At 49.8% G+C, this 24,424-nt stretch overlaps 1 protein-coding gene and 1 long non-coding RNA gene across 4 annotated transcripts in view; both read left to right on the plus strand.

The window, feature by feature from the left end:
• The first annotated feature begins 2,416 nt into the window (after window positions 1-2,416).
• Window positions 2,417-24,424, plus strand: part of LOC124004758 (sodium-dependent serotonin transporter-like) — a 33,705-nt gene continuing 11,697 nt past the window's right edge. The window contains exons 1-6 of one of the 3 annotated variants that reach the window (XM_046313527.1): window positions 2,417-2,634; window positions 9,354-9,407; window positions 9,500-10,107; window positions 11,654-11,788; window positions 17,197-17,419; window positions 24,102-24,240. In XM_046313527.1, the coding sequence (XP_046169483.1) occupies window positions 9,723-10,107; window positions 11,654-11,788; window positions 17,197-17,419; window positions 24,102-24,240 (882 nt within the window). In that variant the 5' untranslated portion in view covers window positions 2,417-2,634; window positions 9,354-9,407; window positions 9,500-9,722. Of the gene's footprint in view, window positions 2,635-6,440; window positions 6,588-9,353; window positions 9,408-9,499; window positions 10,108-11,653; window positions 11,789-17,196; window positions 17,420-24,101; window positions 24,241-24,424 lie in introns of those variants that run through there. The other 2 variants (XM_046313526.1, XM_046313528.1) reach the window with 2 other exon arrangements.
• On the plus strand, window positions 17,441-23,234 carry LOC124004761. The gene is made up of 2 exons (XR_006833526.1): window positions 17,441-17,638; window positions 22,226-23,234. It is a non-coding gene; the product is annotated as an uncharacterized LOC124004761 (long non-coding RNA).

Consider the following 24,424-nt stretch of genomic DNA (forward strand, 5'->3'; position numbering starts at 1 on the left):
TATTATTGAGGCCCGGCATAATGCCATCCCTTCCTCTCTGCTAGCTTCCCTAGGTCAGAGTTCAACCCAGAGCAGCCAGACTAGAGTGAGGTGTGTGAGAGGGAGTTAGGCAGGGTTGTCAGGAAGCAGCGTACCAGTCGCCCGCCCTCTAACCCCCCCCAGCCATGGTCCAATCCGGTGAGTTATCGTCCACTGACAGAAGGGGAAGTGCCAGTTCAGCACATCAGCATCCAGGGGAGCATAATATCACAACTATGACGGGTTCAATCAGAGTTTAGTGGTGGTGGTCAGACTAGTATGTTTTGATGAATAAGCAGTAGGGGGAACTCAACTCCCAAACATTCAGTTCAGCTCATGTGGATAGAGACAGCGATTACGCACAAGCTCCCCCCTGTGAACTTGCCCCTGCTGCTCCTCGCCGTATGCCTTGCAATACTGTGAGCTCTGCCCGGAATGAGGTGACAAGGGCCGGCAGGCTGGAGCTCGGAGGGTGGGGGTCGGGAGGGGTCAGCTCAGTCCCCTGGAATCCCAGCCGTGTGAGGCGTACCACAGCCACCCACAGGGGCAGTACATTTCCCATGGGGTCAGACGGAAGAGAGGGCGAGTGTGTGTGTGTCCCTTACCGTTGAACTCCACACAGACATGAACACAGCGTGTGTAAAAGTCCACCTTCCTTTCCCTCTGTGGTCCACTGGCTTTATCTCTTGGCTCCTTCATTTGCGTCACAACCCCTGTCTCACTTTTCACCAGCTCTCCCCTGTTGGCACAAAAGAGACTTGTTATTGTCGTAGCTATGAATGTCCCAGTGCAGATTTCTCCTGTAAGTAGGGAGCACTGTATAAGTGGAACACGTGGACGTGAGAACCATTCAGGTCCGTACCGTCAGCCCTCTCACCTTAGGTTCCTGTTTATGGATCATCTCAAGTCTGAGGAGGAGTGCTGATCTCCGATCAGATTTGCCTTTTAGATCATAATAGATCAAAATTGATATTCAGTGGACAGGAGGGGGGGGGGATGATCCTAGATCAGCACACCTACTTAGAGGCTTGTATGACTAAACACAATAGAGGAGCAACACAGTAAAGCTGTCAGATCTCTTGTTTCACTATTTCTTCGGGGAGATTGATGTTAATCTCTCCGTTGAGTTTGTTTGGTATGTTTAGCAGCGTTAAGAGTTTGGAGGGGATGGAATGGGTTTTTCACATAGGCTGCTAGAGAGTTACACACACACACACACACACAAAGTCATGAACATACACACACAAAGTCATGAACATACACACACACACACACACACACCCACACACACACTCCGCCACAAACACACTCACTCCATCATGAACACACACGCAGAGTTAGTTTCCATGTGAGGGGCTTTGGGGCCAGCTGGGCCCAGGATTGAGATGTAGTAGAGAGGCTGTTAAGGGGCTTTTAGGTGCTGTACCTTTTCCTTGGCAGCACTGAGTAGCAAATATGTAGCTTTGTAGTTTAGCCTCCCCCTGTGTTCCCAGAGAGAGATTCCAAGAACTTCCACTTCATCTTTTCAGGGCTTTGTCTGACTGACCTGATTGTGATGGGAGTCTGGATGGTGACTCATTCAACACTTAATACACACACAGCCCGCTTATTCAAGACTCATATTATACCCTCCAATTCTCTGACTTTCCCTGGCTCTGATGGACTGGTAGATGTCCTGACGTCACCACTACCGAGGATTTATCTGGGCTCAAAGTCCTTTGTTTCACACCAACTTAAAACCCTCAGAGGATGGATTGTTCTGCTTTGTTTATTTCTCTGCCTCCCCTCGTGTGTGTGTGTGTGTGTGTGTGTGTGTGTGTGTGTGTGTGTGTGTGTGTGTGTGTGTGTGTGTGTGTGTGTGTGTGTGTGTGTGTGTGTGTGTGTGTGTGTGTGTGTGTGTGTGTGTGTGTGTGTGTGTGTGTGTGTGTGTGTGTGAGAGAGAGATGGGGATTAACCTACCACAGATTGGAGTGACTCGCACTCGCAGCAGCACCCCCACACTGGTTAAGAGTGAGGCGTTGTGAGTATCTCTATGTAAAAATAGTCATGATTACAAGGACTGTGTTGTCTTCTGTGTGTGACTCTCTCTGTGGGCCTCCAGTGACTGGACTTGGAAGTCCCTACCCTCGAGACTTAACCCTGACACACGTACACACACATGGTGTATGATAGTCTAATGCAGGTGGTTGTAAGAGGAGTCAGGGATAGCCCCACTGCCACTCAGCCAGGCTCTTTCTTTCCCTTTCAGAACTATGCGTCTTGGATTAAGAGCAAGGGATCCCTGCACTGGCAAAAGCTGCGTGTGTGTGTGTGTGTGTGTGTGTGTGTGTGTGTGTGTGTGTGTGTGTGTGTGTGTGTGTGTGTGTGTGTGTGTGTGTGTGTGTGTGTGTGTGTGTGTGTGTGTGTGTGTGTGTGTGTGTGTGTGTGTGTGTGTGTGTGTGTGCGTGTGTCTCTAATCAAGGCAAAGTAGAATGTGGCCTTGGGGAAGCCTAGCTTTGTCCAGTGTGTATCCGTGCCCTGCCCCTCCAGGATGCCGAGTCGGGACTGGGAGTGAGCTGGACGTCTATGGACAGCAGAGCTGGTTGCTGGTCCCAGCAGCACCCAACTTCACCCCAGGTAGGACACACCTCTCTTTCTCCCTCTCAGTCACCATTCTATGCTATCCACAGCTTGGACCTGACCTATTGCTACAGTAGAATTGCTTTTGTTCCAATTCCACCTAATTTTTTTCCACTGTCCCGGACCAAGACTAACACACATTCATATGTACAGGGAATAGAAATAAATACTGAATGAAAATGTTACGTAGGATATAATACATACTGTATGAGTACACAACAACATATGTTTTCTTTTTCCCAGCCTCTCAAAACAGCCATAAAGCAAAGGTTCCATATCTATAAATCATCGGCTCTAAAACTTGGAATGGTCTTGCTGTTTAGTGTTGGGAGACTCACCAGGAAGAATCAATGGAGATTACTGTAGGCATGTTTTATAGGACCCAGGTAGTGCTTGTGGAGCCCTTCATATCTGCTGGGGATTATTGCAGATTTAGTTATTCTATTATTCAACCTCCTAATCATATACCATGGTTGTGTATGGCCGTTGTTGGATTTTCAATGAGTCTTGCTATAATGACCGCAGTACGTTCCATATGTTTGTCTCGAATTGAACAGCACCTTTAGTCCCAGCCCCTGTGTTGCTGTAATGGTGAGACCGAGTGAGTGCAGTTCCTCTGAGCTGTACCAGAGGGAGCTCTTTTCTCCCTGAGCCGCGTCGCCCGGGACAATCCCAACCTGTTGTGTTGACAAGAAGTACTCCGTCTAGACAGACCGAGGGCCTAGAGGGAGAGGAGAGACTGAAGAGGAGGGTGAGAGAGGAGAAGTAGAGGACGGAGAGAGAGTGTCTCAGGGGGTTGGGTTGTAAGCAAAAAGACACATTTACGTTCTCTGCGAGATAGTAGGGAGGGCGGTGAGAGGGAGAGAAACGCTACGTGGTAGTTTTTATCTAGCTTCGTTGGACACGCTGACTAAGTCGCTCTGGATAAGAACTTCTGGTAAATTAAAATGGGGAGGGAGACGGAAGGGAGGGAGGGGGAGAAGGGAAGGGAGGGAGTGAGAGGGGGAGGAGGGCACGGAGAGAGAGCGAAAGAGGAGGGGAGGAGAGAGTGAGGGGGGAAGAGGGCAGGGAGAGAGGGAGAGGGAGAGGAGGGAACAGAGAGAGTGAGATGGGGAGGAGGGAACGGCAAGAGAGTGAGAGGAGGGGAGGAGAGAGAGAGGTGGAAGAGGACAGGGAGATGAAGAGATTAGGCTCCTAACTTGCTGATAGAGGGCAGCTGCCAGTGATTGTAATTGAAGAGATTAAATGATCCCATGACTGGCTCCCTCCCTGCCTACAATGTCCCCTAGTCCTCTTGTGTTTTCTGGCTAATCTTACCTTCTCGATCGATCTCCCTCTCTGTCTGTCTCTACCGCCCTACCGACCTCTCTCTCTCTACCTCTCTCTCTGTCTCTCTACCTCTGTCTCTCTCTCTGTCTGCCTTTCTCTCTCAACTCTTATGTTCCCCAGCGATATCTACACATTTCCCTCTTCCTTAGAAATTAGATTTCTCTATCACGTGGCACACACAGAGACATACTTGCTCACACATGAGTGTTAGAAGGTTCAGATATTAATGAGAGTGCTGACTTGTCCCATGCTGTTAGGAGTCCTAGCCTCCTTGCATAAATCCTTGTTTTTCTTTCCTACTCTACGGTGGAGATGTGTGGAGATTTTTTTTTTACAGCTATTCCTCAGCTAGCTGGGGTTGCTCAAGACCCAATATGACTGGTTTTGTATGTGGGAACCACATTTAGTCAGAGGAAACTGCAAAACACTTTTTAAATAGTTCAAAGGTTAAGATGCTTGTCCTCGAAGTCTACAGGAGGTCAAGGGGCCTCAGTAACCATAAATGGATGGAATCATAATGCATCAATTCCATTAAGTAGACCTTTTTAGATATGAAACAATAGAGAGCATTGCTATCTTCTAGCCAGAAGGGTGAGGTTAGGTATCCATACCGGATCTGCCTAGTTCAGACCGGGAGATGGTGGGGAGCATCACCAACGAAGAGGCGAGATGAGGGAGTGCACCTACCTGGCATGACACACTTGACATTTTCCAAACACTTCTTTATCTGGATGTATTCCACCTGATCTAAGGGTTACCAAGGAACTGGGAAACACACTCTGAGGGGCGCTTGGAGAGCGGACACCTGTTAGCTGATTGTGTTTTAGACAGATGCAGCGAAGGCCTTTTCAGACTGCTGATGCCTAATGGCTTCCTGTAGGTCTTTGTTTGCGTTTGTTTGGGAAAGGCACGAGGTGGGCACTGCCAAATCAAATGTCCAACAACACCATGGCAGAGTTAGTTCTGATATGCTTCCTGTAAGTGCTTGTTTTAGTGTGTGTGTGGTGTGTGTTGGGTGTGTGTGTGTGTGTGTGTGTGTGTGTGTGTGTGTGTGTGTGTGTGTGTGTGTGTGTGTGTGTGTGTGTGTGTGTGTGTGTGTGTGTGTGTGTGTGTGTGTGTGTGTGTGTGTGTGTGTGTGTGTGTGTGTGTGTGTGTGTGTGTTGGGTGTTGTTTGTCCCAGGGGATAAGCACACTATCCTTCAATCTGTCATTCGGCGTATGGGTTCCTATCGCGGACTACTTCCTACCGCTTGGTGATTGGCTTGTTATTTTTAGTCCGGAGAGCTGAGTGAGATTGAAGATGCATTTGGACTGGTCATCTGTTGCTCTTCTGCGTTGCTGTGTAACGTGCAACGCTGCTCATCCAGCACTTCAGACCGACTCCCATTTACGTCATGTCACTATTCCCTTTTTGTTTACAATATTTCGTTATTTTGAGAGGAATGCGTAGCCTACAACTCAACTCCTCTTTGTGGCTGGAGATGTTTGCGAAACCAGGCAATAGTCTTGCCAGGTGGAATGAGAGAACCATTGGCAAATGGGGGAAGAGGGGGCCAACAGGTCAATGGGAAAGGAGGGCAGCGTCCGGTCGAGAGTGACAGCTCCTTCAGAGAAACCCCTTCACCGCCAAATACATCTTGATAAGCACATTAGCTCGGCAAACTGCTCATAATGTCACTCTTAGATGTCTTCCCATTCTGTCTCGAAAACCAATGATCTAGTTAAGCCAAGTTCATGGTAATTCTTAGTTTTAAGATTCGTCAACATGCTCTCTCAGGACTTTTTTTTATCCCTTAGCGGCACTATCTGGCTTTCTATTTCTGGACCCTACCTTTTTAATGTTTCGGGTCAAACATGATTTATCTACAGCCCTGGTTGTATTATGACAGATGAAGTTCATGGGCATACGATTCAGCTGATAAGAACAGCTAAGTGATCACCGTAGAGCGTTTTCAGCCTGCAGACTCGATGGAGCTGCTGAAAGTTGTCTGAGGCTGCCCGTGAATTTGTCTGTCAGGGATTTAGAGTGTACCGGAGTAAGAATGATGTGTGAGGATACACTCTGTGTTTTGTTCACAGCTAGTCATGGGGACGAGGGGATGCTTTTGACGGCGGCTGTTAAAGCAACACAGAGAGGGGGGTGACTCCGTAAGGTGAGACCAACAAAGGCCTCGGGAAATCATCCTCTATTTATCTTCTTCAATATTCCATAGCTGATGAGGAGTGTAGATTGCAGTCCGGCGATGACAGGCGGATAGCGGTGCAGCTACCAGATGTCTGGAACTTTATCCAGGTTGTCCAACAACAACACAAAATGATTTGTGCATGTAGCCGTGTACATATAGCACTGCACATTTTTTCCCACGTCGATGTAAATGATGCCAAAAGCGAAGTAAGCCGTAAGACAATATGATTGTGTTTAGGAGAGATAGAGAGAGACAGAGAGAGAGAGACAGAGAGAGAGAGATAGAGAGAGACAGAGAGCGAGAGAGAGCGGAGGAAAAGGGTGTAAGAAACTCCAGCAGGGGTGTAGGGGGGAGTGTCTGTACGTGTTCTTCAGAGGGACAGTGGTGAGTACCACCCTGACGCAGACCCCCACATAACTACGGAACCGCTGCACGGTAGGGCTGCATTCTGGACATTGTGTGTGAAGTTTTGTGTGTGTGTGTGTTTCTCCATGGTTCTATGCATATATGTGTTTGCGCCAGACCAAACGTCAACGTGTCTATAGTGTGATGATGGACGAGGTTTGAGTGCTCTACTGGGCAAACAGTGTGTCTTGATGTGTTTGTTCATGCTTATCCTGGCAAGTCCATGCAACGGCAGAGCATCACATAAGTTCTAGGAGGGGGACAAAAGTTCCATTGGGTTGAATTGTCTGATTTTGAAGCGTGTCTGATTTGACGCAACGTCGACTACAGTTCGTGCGCCGTAGAGACTAGATACAGTGGTGAATAGTGATGGAGATCAAGTTAGGTGTTCGCCTTCCTCATTGTCTTACAACGAAAACAAGAAGTACTCCCGCTAGAAACCCCAAAGTTGTGATCATTTATTGTGTTTGTTTTGTTTCCAGAGAAGGCTAGAGTTGATTCCTTATCCACTACTCAATATTTCTAATATACATCATTGGTTGTCTGTCTCTGTGGCGGAACAATAATGCTCAGAGTTGGCGCGATGGTTGCTCTCGGTGTGTGTTCGGTGTTCTTCTGTACTGACAGAATTGCAGGCTCTTTGTTAACGTAAGGTGAAGTGTTCGGTGACGGACATTGGAAGGCCCCCGTCCCCCCCGTCCCCCTTATGTTATAGTGTTTTTAATGTCACGTGTACAGTACAGTGAAATGCCTTTCTTGCAAGCTTACACTATGGTAACCTTGACAAAAGTGTTTTTTCTTCATAGCTCCAAGTTGCACCGATTTTCAGAACTTGTAGGATTGTGTTGGATCTGATCGCGATGATGTTTGGAATATGTTGTTCAGTGATTTCATTCTCAGCTGGAATATCGTTGATGATGAAGTGGTTGTGTGACGTTACTCAGTGCTGAGCTAATGTAAGTGCCGTACGGCAACCCAGCGAGTCAAAAAAGATGGTACTTTTAAAGGAAGTTTCATTTATCTGTTGAGTTTACATTACATTACATGTAAGTCATTTAGCAGACGCTCTTATCCAGAGCGACTTACAAATTGGTGCATTCACCTTATGACATCCAGTGGAACAGCCACTTTACAATAGTGAACTAATTGTTACCCCCAGTGTTTATTTGTGGGTTACACTTTGCACTCTTTCTTCCAGCCGTTGTTTTCTCATCTTTATTTATGAATATCCATCAAATGCTCTGCCTCCACCTCCTATATAAACTCTGTTGTCAGTCCAGGTGCCTTATGTGGCTTGGATAGGAGCGTTCTGTTTGACTGATAGGGGTTATGGACTGGAATCCCATGGAGAATAGCAGGACAATTACTTTTAATTGGGATAATTGCATTCCATTTGAATTAACTCTCCCTTTGCCATTAAATTCCAATTGAAGCAAACGAGTATAAACGAGGCGATTACCTCCAAAACCTTTTTTTCTCCCCTTCATTTTCCAACGTTTTTTACTCAAATCACGGGACTTTTTAAGCGGGGTATGCGGTTAACGTTTGTAAATTAAAAGAATCGGCAAAATATATATATTTATTTTTTGTGCATCTTCAGTCAATGTAATATAGCGCATATTCAATTAATTTCAAGATAATTTTAAGATACAATTGTGTTTATGATATTTGTCAAAGAGACGCACAATGATTTGTTTCTTTCGGTGTGAAATTCCAACATAGAAAAACATGGTATGATTCCGAGCCCCGTCACAAACTACATCTTTCTGGAGACGACTTTCATCACTTTCATTGTAGTTTCCCTGTTCGAGGAAAATAGCTTCCTAATAATGTGAATGAATACACTACTTTATTAAACGACTTTATTGCGAGTCTGTACATTATAACCAATATCACATTACACTGGTACGCTACTTTTTTCCCCAGTCTATTGCTAAGCCTTATACTTTGTCTAACATATACAGTATATGGATTAAATGACATGAAAATGATCATTCTCAATAATTGACATTAAAAGGCCCCAGAATGAAGGGTCGTTTGCAGTGAAGAGAAAGGCAACAGGGAACACAATGGAAAAGGACAGGAGAAACGCTCCTGTTGGATACTTTTGCATATAACTGTGGTAAATATCTACTGCTGAAAAGTAGTTAAACATAAAAATACATTTAAAAAGTAGTCCCCCCCCCAAAACCATTTTTTTAAAGGAGTTACATACAAAGTAGTTTGTTTCTTAATTTGATTTAACACATTTTTTTTTTTTGCTATGATATCTTGATTATACTCATACTAACAAAGGAACATTACGGTACAAGAAGAATATGTCTGTGATACGTGTTTTCTTTGATATTATGTGTTATCAGGGTTAGCAGAATCAGAGGAAGTCAGTCGGTTTCAAATCCTATCAACGTGTTCCATCCTGCCTTAACACACTGACTTGCACATTGATTTCATCTATCAAACGACTTCTTCTAACTGTTTTTTCTTCCTTACAAATCTTGTTGCTGTCTAAATTCTTTTTATTTTCATCTAATTTATATGGTGAAGTTCAACATTCATATTTTTTTTTTTTATCTCCAAAGGTATAGAGACCTACAGATGTGATTGTAGCTTCGGCAGTAACAGCAATGTCAAGAAAGAAAATAAACTAACGTGTTCTAGCAGAATCCCCTCAGGCCTTATTTGGCAGGGACTTTCAGGTTTCACAATTCCCCCAGTGTTGCACACGTTTAACCCCATAGTGACATATCACAGTCACCCATTTGTCTCCGTCTTTCCCTGTGTTAACTAACCACTCAGGATCTTCCAGAGAAGCCCAAATAAAGTGCAAACCATTCAAGGCAAAATACACAAGTAATTCCCCCCAAAAACATTTTCATTTCTAAACATGTCCTGTTGTTATCACAATGGTCATTTACACAAGCGGTGTTGTGTTTGTGTTGCAGTCTGATACAGGTTGTGTCAACACTGGTGTTTGTCATAGAAGGCAGTGGAGCCAGTCCAAGTGTCTAACCCTACAGCGGCGCCCCCCTGGCCAGGCCACACCTCTTCCTCTCCGCTTCTCTCTATGATATCCCTCATCCCCTGATGGGCACCTCATCACACCGTGCCACAAGTCCACCGTCGTCGCTAACAACCACACCACGCCACTAACCACCGGCCATCGCCATGGAGATGAAACAGTCAATGATGATGGACAGAGAGAACGAAGGAGGGGAGAAAGAGAAAGGGGAGGAGTCATCGCAGGAGAACGGCAGACTCATGCTGGCTGACGGAGGGGTGGCAGAGAAGGGGGACCCCAAAGTGAACTCTGGTGGGGGGTCAGGAGGGGTGTCCAACGGGTACCCCACGTCCACAGCACCGAGCCCCAAGGAGGGAGCGGGGGGTGTACCCGCAGGGGCCCTCAGGACTCTGGTGGTCCAGCAGACCAGTCTGGACCAACCCCGGGAAACCTGGAGCAAGAAGATGGACTTTCTGTTGTCTGTGATTGGCTACGCCGTGGACCTGGGAAATGTGTGGCGCTTCCCCTACATCTGCTACCAAAACGGCGGAGGTGAGACCCGGGCCTGTTCAATGGAGCACGCTGTTGCAAAAAGCTCAAATAAGCGTTTCTTGTTGGACAAGTCTAGGTAGTCCCTCCTTGTTTCAGCCTGTTTTCTTACGTTTGGTGCCTAATGAACACAACCCAGGTTGAGGTAGAAAGTAACACTGGAAAGGAGAGAATCTGTAGCTGGGGAAAGGGAGGTTAAGGAAATTGACAGAGGAAACTAAACCATCTACAGTATACTGGTAACAATAAGCATTAATGCAGATTGAATATAGTTTTCCACCCAACATATTTTCACACTTAATCATATAGCTAGATAAAGCAAGATAGATAAATCGGACAGAGCGTCTGGAAAACACAGACCATTCAAACCAACCAAAACTTTGATCAAATGAACATTTACACCTCGGACAGAAATAGCACTGGGTAAATACATAACGTTAAACCTTGTGTAATGAATGTTAATTTAATGTTCCCAGATGTTTACAAGGGAACTCTGCTATCCTCCCTGCCTTTCTACAACTCTCCTCCTCACATCAAATACAGGCCTCCGATTTCATTTTATTGAATTTGCAATAATACAATCTTTGCAATATCCTGTTTCTCTGTTTAGTGGGAGTGAGGGAAAGAGAGAAAGAGAGATGGAGACAGGGAGACACTTGATAGAAGCAACACTATTAATTGTCTGTTTTTATGAGAGTGGCTTCAATCTATTCTCTCTCGCTCTCTCTCTCTCTCTCTCTCTCTCTCTCTCTCTCTCTCTCTCTCTCTCTCTCTCTCTCTCTCTCTCTCTCTCTCTCTCTCTCATTGCTTAATAACCTGTCTCCTAGTCCCAGCTACTGAATCAACAGTTATCTTTGCTTTCATGTCAACCACAGAGATATGAATTCCTAATCAAATACAGAGACGGGCTCCAGTCCAGCCAAGCCCCTATCTCCCTGGTACTCTCCAGGGTTCGCCATGTCTTTTTTTCTCTGACATTTCCAATTCCTCCTCTCACTCCCTTTGCTCTTTAGGGTCAGCTACAGGTCAGTGTTGAATGTTCCAGATGTTGATGTCAGTTGTTGTTAGATAAGGTGTGTAGAAATCTGGCAAAGAGTGCAGATATGAAACATGTGGAGTTTCTATTTTTGACCCATGAATGAAATGATTTTTACTCAATATACCCCAACCTCCGCTTTTTCCTTCTCCCTCTCTCTCTCTCTCTCTCTCGCCCTCTCTCTCCTGTGTGCCCTCTCTCGCGAGCCCTCGCTCTCTCCGGCGCCCTCTCTCTCTCGGGTGCCCTCTCTCTCTCTCTCGCTTCCTCTCGTGCCCTCTCTCTCCCTCTCTCTCTCTCGCTCCCTCTCGTGCCCTGTCTCTCTCGCTCCCTCTCTCTCTCGCTCCCTCGCTCTCTCTCTCTCTCGTGTGCCCTCTCTCTCCACGCATGCCCGCACTTTCTCGCACCCCTCTCTCTCTCTCTCTCGCTCTCTCCCACGCTCTCTCTCTCTCTCGCGTGCCTTCTCTCTCTTTATCTACCCCTCTCTCTCCCCCACTCCCCTACCTGTTGTCCCAGGTGCCTTCCTGCTGCCCTACATGTTGATGGCGGTATTCGGTGGCGTGCCTCTGTTTTACATGGAGCTGGCTCTGGGGCAGTTCCACCGCAGCGGCTGCATCTCCATCTGGAAACACATCTGCCCCATCTTCAAGGGTAAGAAGAGAGGAGGGGAGTGGATTCGACTAATTTTGTTAACCCAATGAAGCTTGTCAACTATTTTGATAAGTGTTATGGAGGAGTTATGAGAGGAGAGGAGTCGGGAGAGGAGAGGAGTCGGGAGGGGAGAGAAGAGGAGTCGGGAGGGGAGAGAAGAGGAGTCGGGAGAGAAGAGGAGTCGGGAGGGAAGAGGAGTCGGGAGGGAAGAGGAGTCGGGAGGGAAGAGGAGTCGGGAGAGAAGAGTCGGGGAGAAGAGGAGTCGGGGGAGAAGAGGATTCGGGGGAGAAGAGGATTCGGGGGAGAAGAGGAGTCGGGGAGAAGAGGAGTGAAGAGGAGTCGGGGGAGAAGAGGATTCGGGGGAGAAGAGTAGTCGGGAGAAGAGGGGTCGGGGAGAAGAGTAGTCGGGAGAAGAGGGGTCAGGAGAGAAGGGGAGAAGAGGGGTCAGGGGAGAAGAGGCATCGGGGGAGAAGAGGAGTCGGGAGGGAAGAGGAGTCGGGGGAGAAGAGGAGTCGGGGGAGAAGAGGAGTCGGGGGAGAAGAGGGTCGGGAGAAGAGGGGTCAGGAGAGAAGGGGAGAAGAGGAGTCGGGGGAGAAGAGTCGGGGCATCGGGGGAGAAGAGGAGTCGGGAGGGAAGAGGAGTCGGGAGGGAAGAGGAGTCGGGAGGGAAGAGGAGTCGGGGGAGAAGAGGGAGAAGAGGAGTCGGGGAGAAGAGGAGTCGGGGGAGAAGAGGAGTCGGGGGAGAAGAGGAGTCGGGGAGAAGAGGAGTCGGGAGAAGAGGGTCAGGAGAGAAGGGGAGAAGAGGAGTCAGGGGAGAAGAGGCATCGGGGGAGAAGAGGAGTCGGGAGGGAAGAGGAGTCGGGAGGGAAGAGGAGTCGGGAGGGAAGAGGAGTCGGGAGGGAAGAGGAGTCGGGGGGAAGAGGAGTCGGGGAGAAGAGGAGTCCGGGGGGAGAAGAGGCGTCGGGGGAGAAGAGGAGTCGGGGGAGAAGAGGGTCGGGAGTGAAGAGGAGTCGGGGGAGAAGAGGAGTCGGGGGAGAAGAGAGTCGGGAGAAGAGGGGTCGGGGAGAAGAGTAGTCGGGAGAAGAGGGGTCAGGAGAGAAGGGGAGAAGAGGGGTCAGGGGAGAAGAGGCATCGGGGGAGAAGAGGAGTCAGGGGAGGGAAGAGGAGTCGGGGGGGAGAAGAGGAGTCGGGGGAGAAGAGTAGTCGGGAGAAGAGGGTCAGGAGAGAAGGGGAGAAGAGTCAGGGGAGAAGAGGCATCGGGGGAGAAGAGGAGTCGGGAGGGGGAAGAGGAGTCGGGGGAGAAGAGGAGTCGGGGGAGAAGAGGAGTCGGGGGGAGAAGAGGAGTCGGGAGAAGAGGGGTCAGGGGAGAGAATCGGGGGAGAAGAGGAGTCGGGGGGAAGAGGATCGGGGGGAAGAGGAGTCGGGAGGGAAGAGGAGTCGGGAGGGAAGAGGAGTCGGGAGGGAAGAGGAGTCGGGAGGGAAGAGGAGTCGGGGGAGAAGAGGAGGGGAGAAGAGGAGTCGGGGGAGAAGAGGAGTCGGGGGGGAAGAGGAGTCGGGGGAGAAGAGGAGTCGGGGAGAAGAGGGGTCAGGAGAGAAGGGAGAAGAGGAGTCAGGGGAGAAGAGGCATCGGGGGAGAAGAGGAGTCGGGAGGGAAGAGGAGTCGGGAGGGAAGAGAGAGTCGGGAGGGAAGAGGAGTCGGGAGGGAAGAGGAGTCGGGAGGGAAGAGGAGTCGGGAGGGAAGAGGAGTCCGGGGAGAAGAGGAGTCCGGGGAGAAGAGGCGTCGGGGGACAAGAGTAGTCGGGAGAAGAGTGGTCAGGAGAGAAGGGGAGAAGAGGAGTCAGGGGAGAAGAGGCATCGGGGGAGAAGAGTAGTTGGGAGATGAGGCATCGGGGAGAAGAGGAGTCGGGAGAAGAGGAGTCGGGGGAGAGAAGGGGAAAAGAGTCGGGGGAGAAGAGGAGTCAGGGGAGAAGAGGAGTCAGGAGAGAAGGGGAGAAGAGGAGTGATGGGAGAAGAGGAGTGAGGGGAGAAGAGGAGTCGGGGGAGAAGAGGAGTGGGGGAGAAGAGGAGTCAGGGGAGAAGAGGAGTCAGGGGAGAAGAGGAGTCGGGGGGAGAAGAGGAGTGGGGGAGAAGAGGAGTCGGGGAGAAGAGGAGTCGGGGGAGAAGGGGAGAAGAGGAGTCAGGGGAGAAGAGGAGTCAGGGGAGAAGAGGAGTGAGGGGAGAAGAGGAGTCGGGAGGAGAGAAGGGGAGAAGAGGAGTCAGGGGAGAAGAGGCATCGGGGGAGAAGAGGATTCGGGAGGGAAGAGGATTCGGGAGGGAAGAGGAGTCGGGAGGGAAGAGGAGTCGGGGAGAAGAGGAGTCGGGGGAGAAGAGGAGTCGGGGGAGAAGAGGAGTCGGGGGAGAAGAGGGGAGAAGAGGAGTCGGGGGAGAAGAGGAGTCGGGGAGAAGAGGAGTCGGGGAGAAGAGGAGTCGGGGAGAAGAGGAGTCGGGGGAGAAGAGTAGTCGGGAGAAGAGGGGTCAGGAGAGAAGGGGAGAAGAGGAGTCAGGGGAGAAGAGGCAGGGGAGGGGAGAAGAGGAGGGGAGAAGAGGGGAGGGAAGAGGAGTCGGGGGGAAGAGGAGTCAGGGGAGGGAAGAGGAGTCGGGGGGAAGAGGAGTCGGGAGGGAAGAGGAGTCAGGGGAGGGAAGAGGAGTCGGGGGGAAGAGGTGTCGGGAGGGAAGAGGAGTCGGGAGAAGAGGAGTCGGGGGAGAAGAGGAGTCCGGGGAGAAGAGGAGTCAGGGGAGGGGAGAAGAGGAGTCGGGAGAAGAGGGGTCAGGAGAGAAGGGGAGAAGAGGAGTCGGGGGAGAGAAGGGGAGAAGAGGAGTCGGGGGAGAAGAGGATCGGGGGAGAAGAGGAGTCGGGAGGGAAGAGGAGTCGGGGGAGGGAAGAGGAGTCGGGAGGGAAGAGGAGTCGGGAGGGAAGAGGAGTCGGGAGGGAAGAGGAGTCGGGAGGGAAGAGGAGTCGGGAGGGAAGAGGTGTCTGGAGGGAAGAGGTGTCTGGAGGGAAGAGGAGTCGGGAGGGAAGAGGAGTCCGGGGAGAAGAGGAGTCCGGGGAGAATAGGCGTCGGGGGAGAAGAGGAGTCGGGAGAAGAGGGGTCGGGAGGAGAGAAGGGGAGAAGAGGAGTCGGGGGGAGAAGAGGCATCGGGGGAGAAGAGTAGTCGGGAGAAGAGGCAGTCGGGGAGAAGAGTAGTCGGGAGAAGAGGCGTCAGGAGAGAAGGGGAAAAGAGTCGGGAGAAGAGGAGTCAGGGGAGAAGAGGAGTCAGGAGAGAAGGGGAGAAGAGGAGTCGGGGGAGAAGAGGAGTGAGGGAGAAGAGGAGTCGGGGGAGAAGAGGAGTGAGGGAGAAGAGGAGTCAGGGAGAAGAGGAGTCAGGGGAGAAGAGGAGTCAGGGGAGAAGAGGAGTCAGGGGAGAAGAGGAGTCAGGGGAGAAGAGGAGTCACGGGAGAAGAGGAGTCAGGGGAGAAGAGGAGTCGGGGGAGAAGAGGAGTGAGGGGAGAAGAGGAGTCAGGGGAGAAGAGGAGTCAGGGGAGAAGGGGAGAAGAGGAGTCAGGGGAGAAGATGAGTGAGGGGAGAAGAGGAGTCAGGAGAGAAGGGGAGAAGAGGAGTCAGGGGAGAAGAGGCATCGGGGGAGAAGAGTAGTCGGGAGAAGAGGCATCGGGGAAGAAGAGTAGTCGGGAGAAGAGGCGTCAGGAGAGAAGGGGAAAAGAGTCGGGAGAAGAGGAGTCAGGGGAGAAGAGGAGTCAGGAGAGAAGGGGAGAAGAGGAGTGAGGGGAGAAGAGGAGTGAGGGGAGAAGAGGAGTCAGGGGAGAAGAGGAGTGAGGGGAGAAGAGGAGTCAGGGGAGAAGAGGAGTGAGGTTAGAAGAGGAGTGAGGGGAGAAGGGGAGTCAGGGGAGAAGAGGAGTCAGGGGAGAAGAGGAGTGAGGGGAGAAGAGGAGTCAGGGGAGAAGAGGAGTGAGGGGAGAAGAGGAGTGAGGGGAGAAGAGGAGTCAGGGGAGAAGAGGAGTCAGGGGAGAAGAGGAGTGAGGGGAGAAGAGGAGTCAGGGGAGAAAAGAGGAGTGAGGGGAGAAGAGGAGTCAGGGGAGAAGAGGAGTCAGGGGAGAAGAGGAGTCGGGAGAAGAGGAGTGAGGGGAGAAGAGGAGTCAGGGGAGAAGAGGAGTCAGGGGAGAAGAGGAGTCAGGGGAGAAGAGGAGTGAGGGGAGAAGAGGAGTCAGGGGAGAAGAGGAGTCAGGGGAGAAGAGGAGTCAGGGGAGAAGAGGAGTCAGGGGAGAAGAGGAGTCAGGGGAGAAGGGGAGAAGAGGAGTCAGGGGAGAAGAGGAGTCAGGGGAGAAGGAAAGTCGGGGGAAAAGGAAAGTCGGGGGAAAAGAGGAGTGGAGTGGTAGATCCAGAAAGACAGTGAGCAGCTAGCTGCCTGTTAGAGCAGATAGATGAGTGAATGTCTGAGAGACAGATAATATGAACTCTCCGACCCCTTCAGCACGTTCCTCATGAAAGTCTCTGCATTCCCTTGTTGTGGTGATGTCCAGCTCTCTGTTATGGAAATTGTCACATTTCCCGCGGAAATGCCAGCATGCTTAGAAACGTCATGTTATGTAAATCCCAGTTGTTTCCAAATGTCATCTCCTACTTGAGTCGGACTTGAATTAGCTTGAAAATAGATAGATAGGTTTAGATCTCTGAGTGATGGATGGAGCGAGTTATCCCCGACCAATCCCACAACACAGAACACACCTTCATCTCAAACTCTCTTCCCATCTGGTCAGAGTCTGGTTTGCTCGATGCCCTGGTCCGCCACTTGCCTCGTTTGTCTCTCTACCCCACTCTCTGCCTCGTTTGTCTCTCTACCCCACTCTCTGCCTCGTTTGTCACTCTACCCCACTCTCTGCCTCGTTTGTCTCTCTACCCCACTCTCTGCCTCGTTTGTCACTCTACCCCACTCTCTGCCTCATTTGTCTCTCTACCCCACTCTCTGCCTCGTTTGTCTCTCTACCCCACTCTCTGCCTCGTTTGTCTCTCTACCCCACTCTCTGCCTCGTTTGTCTCTCTACCCCACTCTCTGCCTCGTTTGTCTCTCTACCCCACTCTCTGCCTCGTTTGTCTCTCTACCCCACTCTATGCCTCGTTTATCTCTCTACCCTACTCTCTGCCTCCTCTCTCGTTCATTCATACCTGTGTTAATCCTAATGGAAAAACAGACTCTCTTCTCTCCATCACAAACTCTCTCGCTCTCTCTCCCCAACAGTTATCACCGTAACTATCTATATATGATTATAGGATGTTATAAAGGGGCTGTGCGGGTTCATGACAAGTCTGACGATGCATTATCATAACTGCATTGTCATGCATTATACCTTACATTGTCTTTTCCTTTCTGCGAAAGGTATCGGCTTCGCCATCTGCATCATAGCGCTGTACATTGCGTTCTACTACAACACCATCATGGCGTGGGCCCTGTACTACCTGCTGGCGTCGTTCCGGCCCACCCTGCCCTGGACCACGTGCTCCAACCCCTGGAACACGGTCAACTGTCTCCGCTACCTGTCCACCGACAGCAACGTCACCTGGACCAACACGTCCATCTCGCCCGCCGAGGAGTTCTATACGTAAGTCAAGACCATGTAAGTGCAAGGCAGGACGGAGGGACAAGGAAAAGGGGGCTGCCAGGGACATTAGACAGTAGAGGATGGAGGGGTAGACTGCATGATGGCCTCGGTGGAGGAGAGGCAGAGAGGACAGTGACTGGATGGGTGGATGAAAGGTAGATATGGATAGGAGGATGAAAGGTAGATATGTATAGGAGGATGAAAGGTAGATATGGACAGGTGGATGAAAGGTAGATATGGATAGGAGGATGAAAGGTAGATATGGATAGGAGGATGAAAGGTAGATATGGATAGGTGGATGAAAGGTAGATATGGACGGGTGGATGAAAGGTAGATATGTATAGGAGGATGAAAGGTAGATATGTATAGGAGGATGAAAGGTAGATATGTATAGGAGGATGAAAGGTAGATATGTATAGGAGGATGAAAGGTAGATATGGACGGGTGGATGAAAGGTAGATATGTATAGGAGGATGAAAGGTAGATATGTATAGGAGGATGAAAGGTAGATATGTATAGGAGGATGAAAGGTAGATATGGATAGGAGGATGAAAGGTAGATATGTATAGGAGGATGAAAGGTAGATATGGACGGGTGGATGAAAGGTAGATATGGACGGGTGGATGAAAGGTAGATATGGACGGGTGGATGAAAGGTAGATATGGACGGGTGGATGAAAGGTAGATATGTATAGGAGGATGAAAGGTAGATATGTATAGGAGGATGCGGTTCCGGTTGGAGCGAGTGGTCGCATCTGCACTTCGCTCCCGCGGGTAGTATAACTTTTTAATTATATTTCATTATATCACAACGGTTTGATTTGTCTAATCTTAGCAATTTCTTCTCAGCTAGCTACATAGCCGTCTTTGTATCAAAGATAATTGCGTAATTATCGTATTTCGCCGTCCTAACGTAGTCTTCACTAGCCAGCTAGCTAACGTCCACTGATTAGCTGCACTGGAGAAACTATTACACTCAACTGAACGACTTGATTAGTGTAGTGTTAGCTAGCTACATAGCTGCCTTTGCTGTCTTCGTATCATCGTATCCAAGATAATTGTGTTGTTTAGGTTTAGAGTGTGTAGTCTTAGAGTGATTATCTTAATTTACCGAGGTTAGCTAGCCAGCTATTTGTCGTCCTTAACGTAGGTGACTCTGCTAGCTAGCCAACGCTAGCCAACGTCTTCTGTATAGAACTCAACTACCCGGTCGCATTCACAGGTAGTATCACATTTTCACTTCATTTCATTACAGTACAACGGTTTGATTTGTTTGATCGTAGCTAGCTACATAGCCGTCTTTGTATCAAAGATAATTGTGTAGTCTAGAGCGATTTTCTAGGTTCGCTAGCCAGCTATTGTCGTTCTTTTAACGCAACGTAACGTAAACAACACTGCTAGCTAGCCAGCTAGCCCCGAATAGCAACACTGCAGAAACTATTACACTCAACGGAACGACTTGATTAGTGTAGTGTCAACAACGCACCCACTGCCAGCTGGCCTACTTCAGCAGTACTGTATCATTTTAATCATTTTAGTCAATAAGATTCTTGCTACGTAGCTTAACTTTCTGAACATTCGAGACGTGTAGTCCACTTGTCATTCCAATCTCCTTTGCATTAGCGTAGCCTCTTCTGTAGCCTGTCAACTATGTGTCTGTTTATCCCTGTTCTCTCCTCTCTGCACAGACCATACAAACGCTCCTCACCGCGTGGCCGCGGCCACCCTACTCTGGTGGTCCCAGCGCGCACGACCCACGTGGAGTTCCAGGTCTCCGGTAGCCTCTGGAACTGCCAATCTGTGGTCAACAAGGCAGAGTTCATCTCAGCCTATGCCTCCCTCCAGTCCCTCGACTTCTTGGCACTGACGGAAACATGGATCACCACAGACAACACTGCTACTCCTACTGCTCTCTCTTCGTCCGCCCACGTGTTCTCGCACACCCCGAGAGCGTCTGGTCAGCGGGGTGGTGGCACCGGGATCCTCATCTCTCCCAAGTGGTCATTCTCTCTTTCTCCCCTTACCCATCTGTCTATCGCCTCCTTTGAATTCCATGCTGTCACAGTTACTAGCCCTTTCAAGCTTAACATCTTTATCATTTATCGCCCTCCAGGTTCCCTCGGAGAGTTCATCAATGAGCTTGATGCCTTGATAAGCTCCTTTCCTGAGGACGGCTCACCTCTCACAGTTCTGGGCGACTTTAACCTCCCCACGTCTACCTTTGACTCTTTCCTCTCTGCCTCCTTCTTTCCACTCCTCTCCTCTTTTGACCTCACCCTCTCACCTTCCCCCCCTACTCACAAGGCAGGCAATACGCTCGACCTCATCTTTACTAGATGCTGTTCCTCCACTAACCTCATTGCAACTCCCCTCCAAGTCTCCGACCACTGCCTTGTATCCTTTTCCCTCTCGCTCTCATCCAACACCTCCCACACTGCCCCTACTCGGATGGTATCGCGCCGTCCCAACCTTCGCTCTCTCTCCCCCGCTACTCTCTCCTCTTCCATCCTATCATCTCTTCCCTCCGCTCAAACCTTCTCCCACCTATCTCCTGATTCTGCCTCCTCAACCCTCCTCTCCTCCCTCTCTGCATCCCTTGACTCTCTATGTCCCCTATCCTCCAGGCCGGCTCGGTCCTCCCCTCCCGCTCCGTGGCTCGATGACTCATTGCGAGCTCACAGAACAGGGCTCCGGGCAGCCGAGCGGAAATGGAGGAAAACTCGCCTCCCTGCGGACCTGGCATCCTTTCACTCCCTCCTCTCTACATTTTCCTCCTCTGTCTCTGCTGCTAAAGCCACTTTCTACCACGCTAAATTCCAAGCATCTGCCTCTAACCCTAGGAAGCTCTTTGCCACCTTTTCCTCCCTCCTGAATCCTCCGCCCCCTCCCCCCCTCCTCCCTCTCTGCAGATGACTTCGTCAACCATTTTGAAAAGAAGGTCGACGACATCCGATCCTCGTTTGCTAAGTCAAACGACACCGCTGGTTCTGCTCACACTGCCCTACCCTGTGCTCTGACCTCTTTCTCCCCTCTCTCTCCAGATGAAATCTCGCGTCTTGTGACGGCCGGCCGCCCAACAACCTGCCCGCTTGACCCTATCCCCTCCTCTCTTCTCCAGACCATTTCCGGAGACCTTCTCCCTTACCTCACCTCGCTCATCAACTCATCCCTGACCGCTGGCTACGTCCCTTCCGTCTTCAAGAGAGCGAGAGTTGCACCCCTTCTGAAAAAACCTACACTCGATCCCTCCGATGTCAACAATTACAGACCAGTATCCCTTCTTTCTTTTCTCTCCAAAACTCTTGAACGTGCCGTCCTTGGCCAGCTCTCCCGCTATCTCTCTCTGAATGACCTTCTTGATCCAAATCAGTCAGGTTTCAAGACTAGTCATTCAACTGAGACTGCTCTCCTCTGTATCACGGAGGCGCTCCGCACTGCTAAAGCTAACTCTCTCTCCTCTGCTCTCATCCTTCTACATCTGTCGGCTGCCTTCGATACTGTGAACCATCAGATCCTCCTCTCCACCCTCTCCGAGTTGGGCATCTCCGGCGCGGCCCACGCTTGGATTGCGTCCTACCTGACAGGTCGCTCCTACCAGGTGGCGTGGCGAGAATCTGTCTCCTCACCACGCGCTCTCACCACTGGTGTCCCCCAGGGCTCTGTTCTTGGCCCTCTCCTATTCTCGCTATACACCAAGTCACTTGGCTCTGTCATAACCTCACATGGTCTCTCTTATCATTGCTATGCAGACGACACACAATTAATCTTCTCCTTTCCCCCTTCTGATGACCAGGTGGCGAATCGCATCTCTGCATGTCTGGCAGACATATCAGTGTGGATGACGGATCACCACCTCAAGCTGAACCTCGGCAAGACGGAGCTGCTCTTCCTCCCGGGGAAGGACTGCCCGTTCCATGATCTCGCCATCACGGTTGACAACTCCATTGTGTCCTCCTCCCAGAGCGCCAAGAACCTTGGCGTGATCCTGGACAACACCCTGTCGTTCTCAACCAACATCAAGGCGGTGGCCCGTTCCTGTAGGTTCATGCTCTACAACATCCGCAGAGTACGACCCTGCCTCACACAGGAAGCGGCGCAGGTCCTAATCCAGGCACTTGTCATCTCCCGTCTGGATTACTGCAACTCGCTGTTGGCTGGGCTCCCTGCCTGTGCCATTAAACCCCTTCAACTCATCCAGAACGCCGCAGCCCGTCTGGTGTTCAACCTTCCCAAGTTCTCTCACGTCACCCCGCTCCTCCGTTCTCTCCACTGGCTTCCAGTTGAAGCTCGCATCCGCTACAAGACCATGGTGCTTGCCTACGGAGCTGTGAGGGGAACGGCACCTCAGTACCTCCAGGCTCTGATCAGGCCCTACACCCAAACAAGGGCACTGCGTTCATCCACCTCTGGCCTGCTCGCCTCCCTACCACTGAGGAAGTACAGCTCCCGCTCAGCCCAGTCAAAACTGTTCGCTGCCCTGGCCCCCCAATGGTGGAACAAACTCCCTCACGACGCCAGGACAGCGGAGTCAATCACCACCTTCCGGAGACACCTGAAACCCCACCTCTTTAAGGAATACCTAGGATAGGATAAGTAATCCCTCTCACCCCCCCCCCCTAAAGTTTTAGATGCACTATTGTTAAGTGACTGTCCCACTGGATGTCATAAGGTGAATGCACCAATTTGTAAGTCGCTCTGGATAAGAGCGTCTGCTAAATGACTTAAATGTAATGTAATGTAAATGTAGATATGGATAGGAGGATGAAAGGTAGATATGGATAGGAGGATGAAAGGTAGATATGTACAGGTGGATGAAAGGTAGATATGGATAGGAGGATGAAAGGTAGATATGGATAGGAGGATGAAAGGTAGATATGTACAGGTGGATGAAAGGTAGATATGGATAGGAGGATGAAAGGTAGATATGTATAGGAGGATGAAAGGTAGATATGGACAGGTGGATGAAAGGTAGATATGGATAGGAGGATGAAAGGTAGATATGTATAGGAGGATGAAAGGTAGATATGGATAGGAGGATGAAAGGTAGATATGGATAGGTGGATGAAAGGTAGATATGTATAGGAGGATGAAAGGTAGATATGGATAGGAGGATGAAAGGTAGATATGGATAGGTGGATGAAAGGTAGATATGTATAGGAGGATGAAAGGTAGATATGGATAGGAGGATGAAAGGTAGATATGTACAGGAGGATGAAAGGTAGATATGTATAGGAGGATGAAAGGTAGATATGTACAGGAGGATGAAAGGTAGATATGTATAGGAGGATGAAAGGTAGATATGGACGGGTGGATGAAAGGTAGATATGGACGGGTGGATGAAAGGTAGATATGGACGGGTGGATGAAAGGTAGATATGGACGGGTGGATGAAAGGTAGATATGTATAGGTGGATGAAAGGTAGATATGGACGGGTGGATGAAAGGTAGATATGGACGGGTGGATGAAAGGTAGATATGTATAGGAGGATGAAAGGTAGATATGTACAGGTGGATGAAAGGTAGATATGGACGGGTGGATGAAAGGTAGATATGGATAGGTGGATGGAGATGGGAGAAGACCCGGCAGATAGAAATTTTAACTTTTCGGTTAAAGTGTTACCTGAACTTAAAATGTTTAGTCGGCCCAAACTTGTCTGAAATGTTCATTCAACTGTTATCTGTGCATCTACCTAAAGAATACTATGAAACTGGTTACACACACACACACACACACACACACACACACACACACACACACACACACACACACACACACACACACACACACACACACACACACACACACACACACACACACACACACACACACACACACACACACACACACACACACACACACACACACACAAACAGTGCTTTTAACATGCAATATTTTCAACTTATCTATTTGACATAAGTGTTTACATTTTGCGTGTTCATTTAACTCCTCTGCCTCATGTCTGGCACCAGAATTTCTTTCTTTTTTTCATAAACCTTGTCATTCTGTCCATCTGGTATGTTTCCTTAACTGGCAACCTGGCATCTAGCTCGATCATCTCGATCATCTTTCACCGTACCAAGTTATTTTTGCCAAGTTATCTTATGTCCTTCTTCTGTTGTGTCAGCATCACATCTATCTCTTGCCTAGTCCTTTCACGTTCTACCTTTTATGACCCTGGAAATCAAATCAAATGTTGCTCAATGCGTTTATTTAGCGTCCTTCGCCGGGAGGCTGATACTTTAGCTAAACAAACACACGCCATACAAGAGCAACTGTTTATTTTCTTTCAAAATATCATAAATTATCCCCATCTATCTGTAGCAGGTTGCTGCCAGATGTATGAATGCTTTTCCTCTCTTGATCACTCTATTTCCCTATAAATGACTCCTTTCTCTGTTATTCTGTCTCATCCCCTCTTCTCATCTCTCTTCCTGACAATCCCTCTCTTTTCCCTGGTTGACCCCCCCCCCCCTCATCTATCTCCTCAACCCCTCTCTCACCTTATCCCTCACTCGCCCCACTCTTTCACCCCTCTCTCCTTATCCCTCTCGTCTGACACCTTCCTCCTCATCCCTCTCTCCTGATCCCTCATCCCTCCCCTTATCCCCCTCACTCCTCTCTCTTTAACCTCCTATCCGCTCCTCATCCATTTTGCTCATCCCTCACTCCTCTGTTCCGTAAAGGCGTCAGGTACTGCAGGTACACCTGTCTCCAGGTCTGCACCAGCTTGGCAGTGTGAGTTGGCAGCTGGCTCTCTGCCTCCTGTTCATCTTCACCATCGTCTACTTCAGCATCTGGAAGGGAGTCAAGACCTCTGGCAAGGTGAGCGTGGCTGGGGGATGGAGAAACAGTAGATAAACAGTAGATCACAGTAGGTAAACACTGTGAACTCTGTTTCTCACTGATGCCTCCTATTCATACGTGCCCCTCTCTTTCTCTCTGTCGCTCCCTGCATCTCTTCCTTCCTCTCTCTCTTCCTCCTTCACCCTCTCTCTATCTCCCTCTC

Source organism: Oncorhynchus gorbuscha, linkage group LG19 (genome assembly GCF_021184085.1).
Source record: "Oncorhynchus gorbuscha isolate QuinsamMale2020 ecotype Even-year linkage group LG19, OgorEven_v1.0, whole genome shotgun sequence".
NCBI lineage: Eukaryota > Metazoa > Chordata > Actinopteri > Salmoniformes > Salmonidae > Oncorhynchus > Oncorhynchus gorbuscha.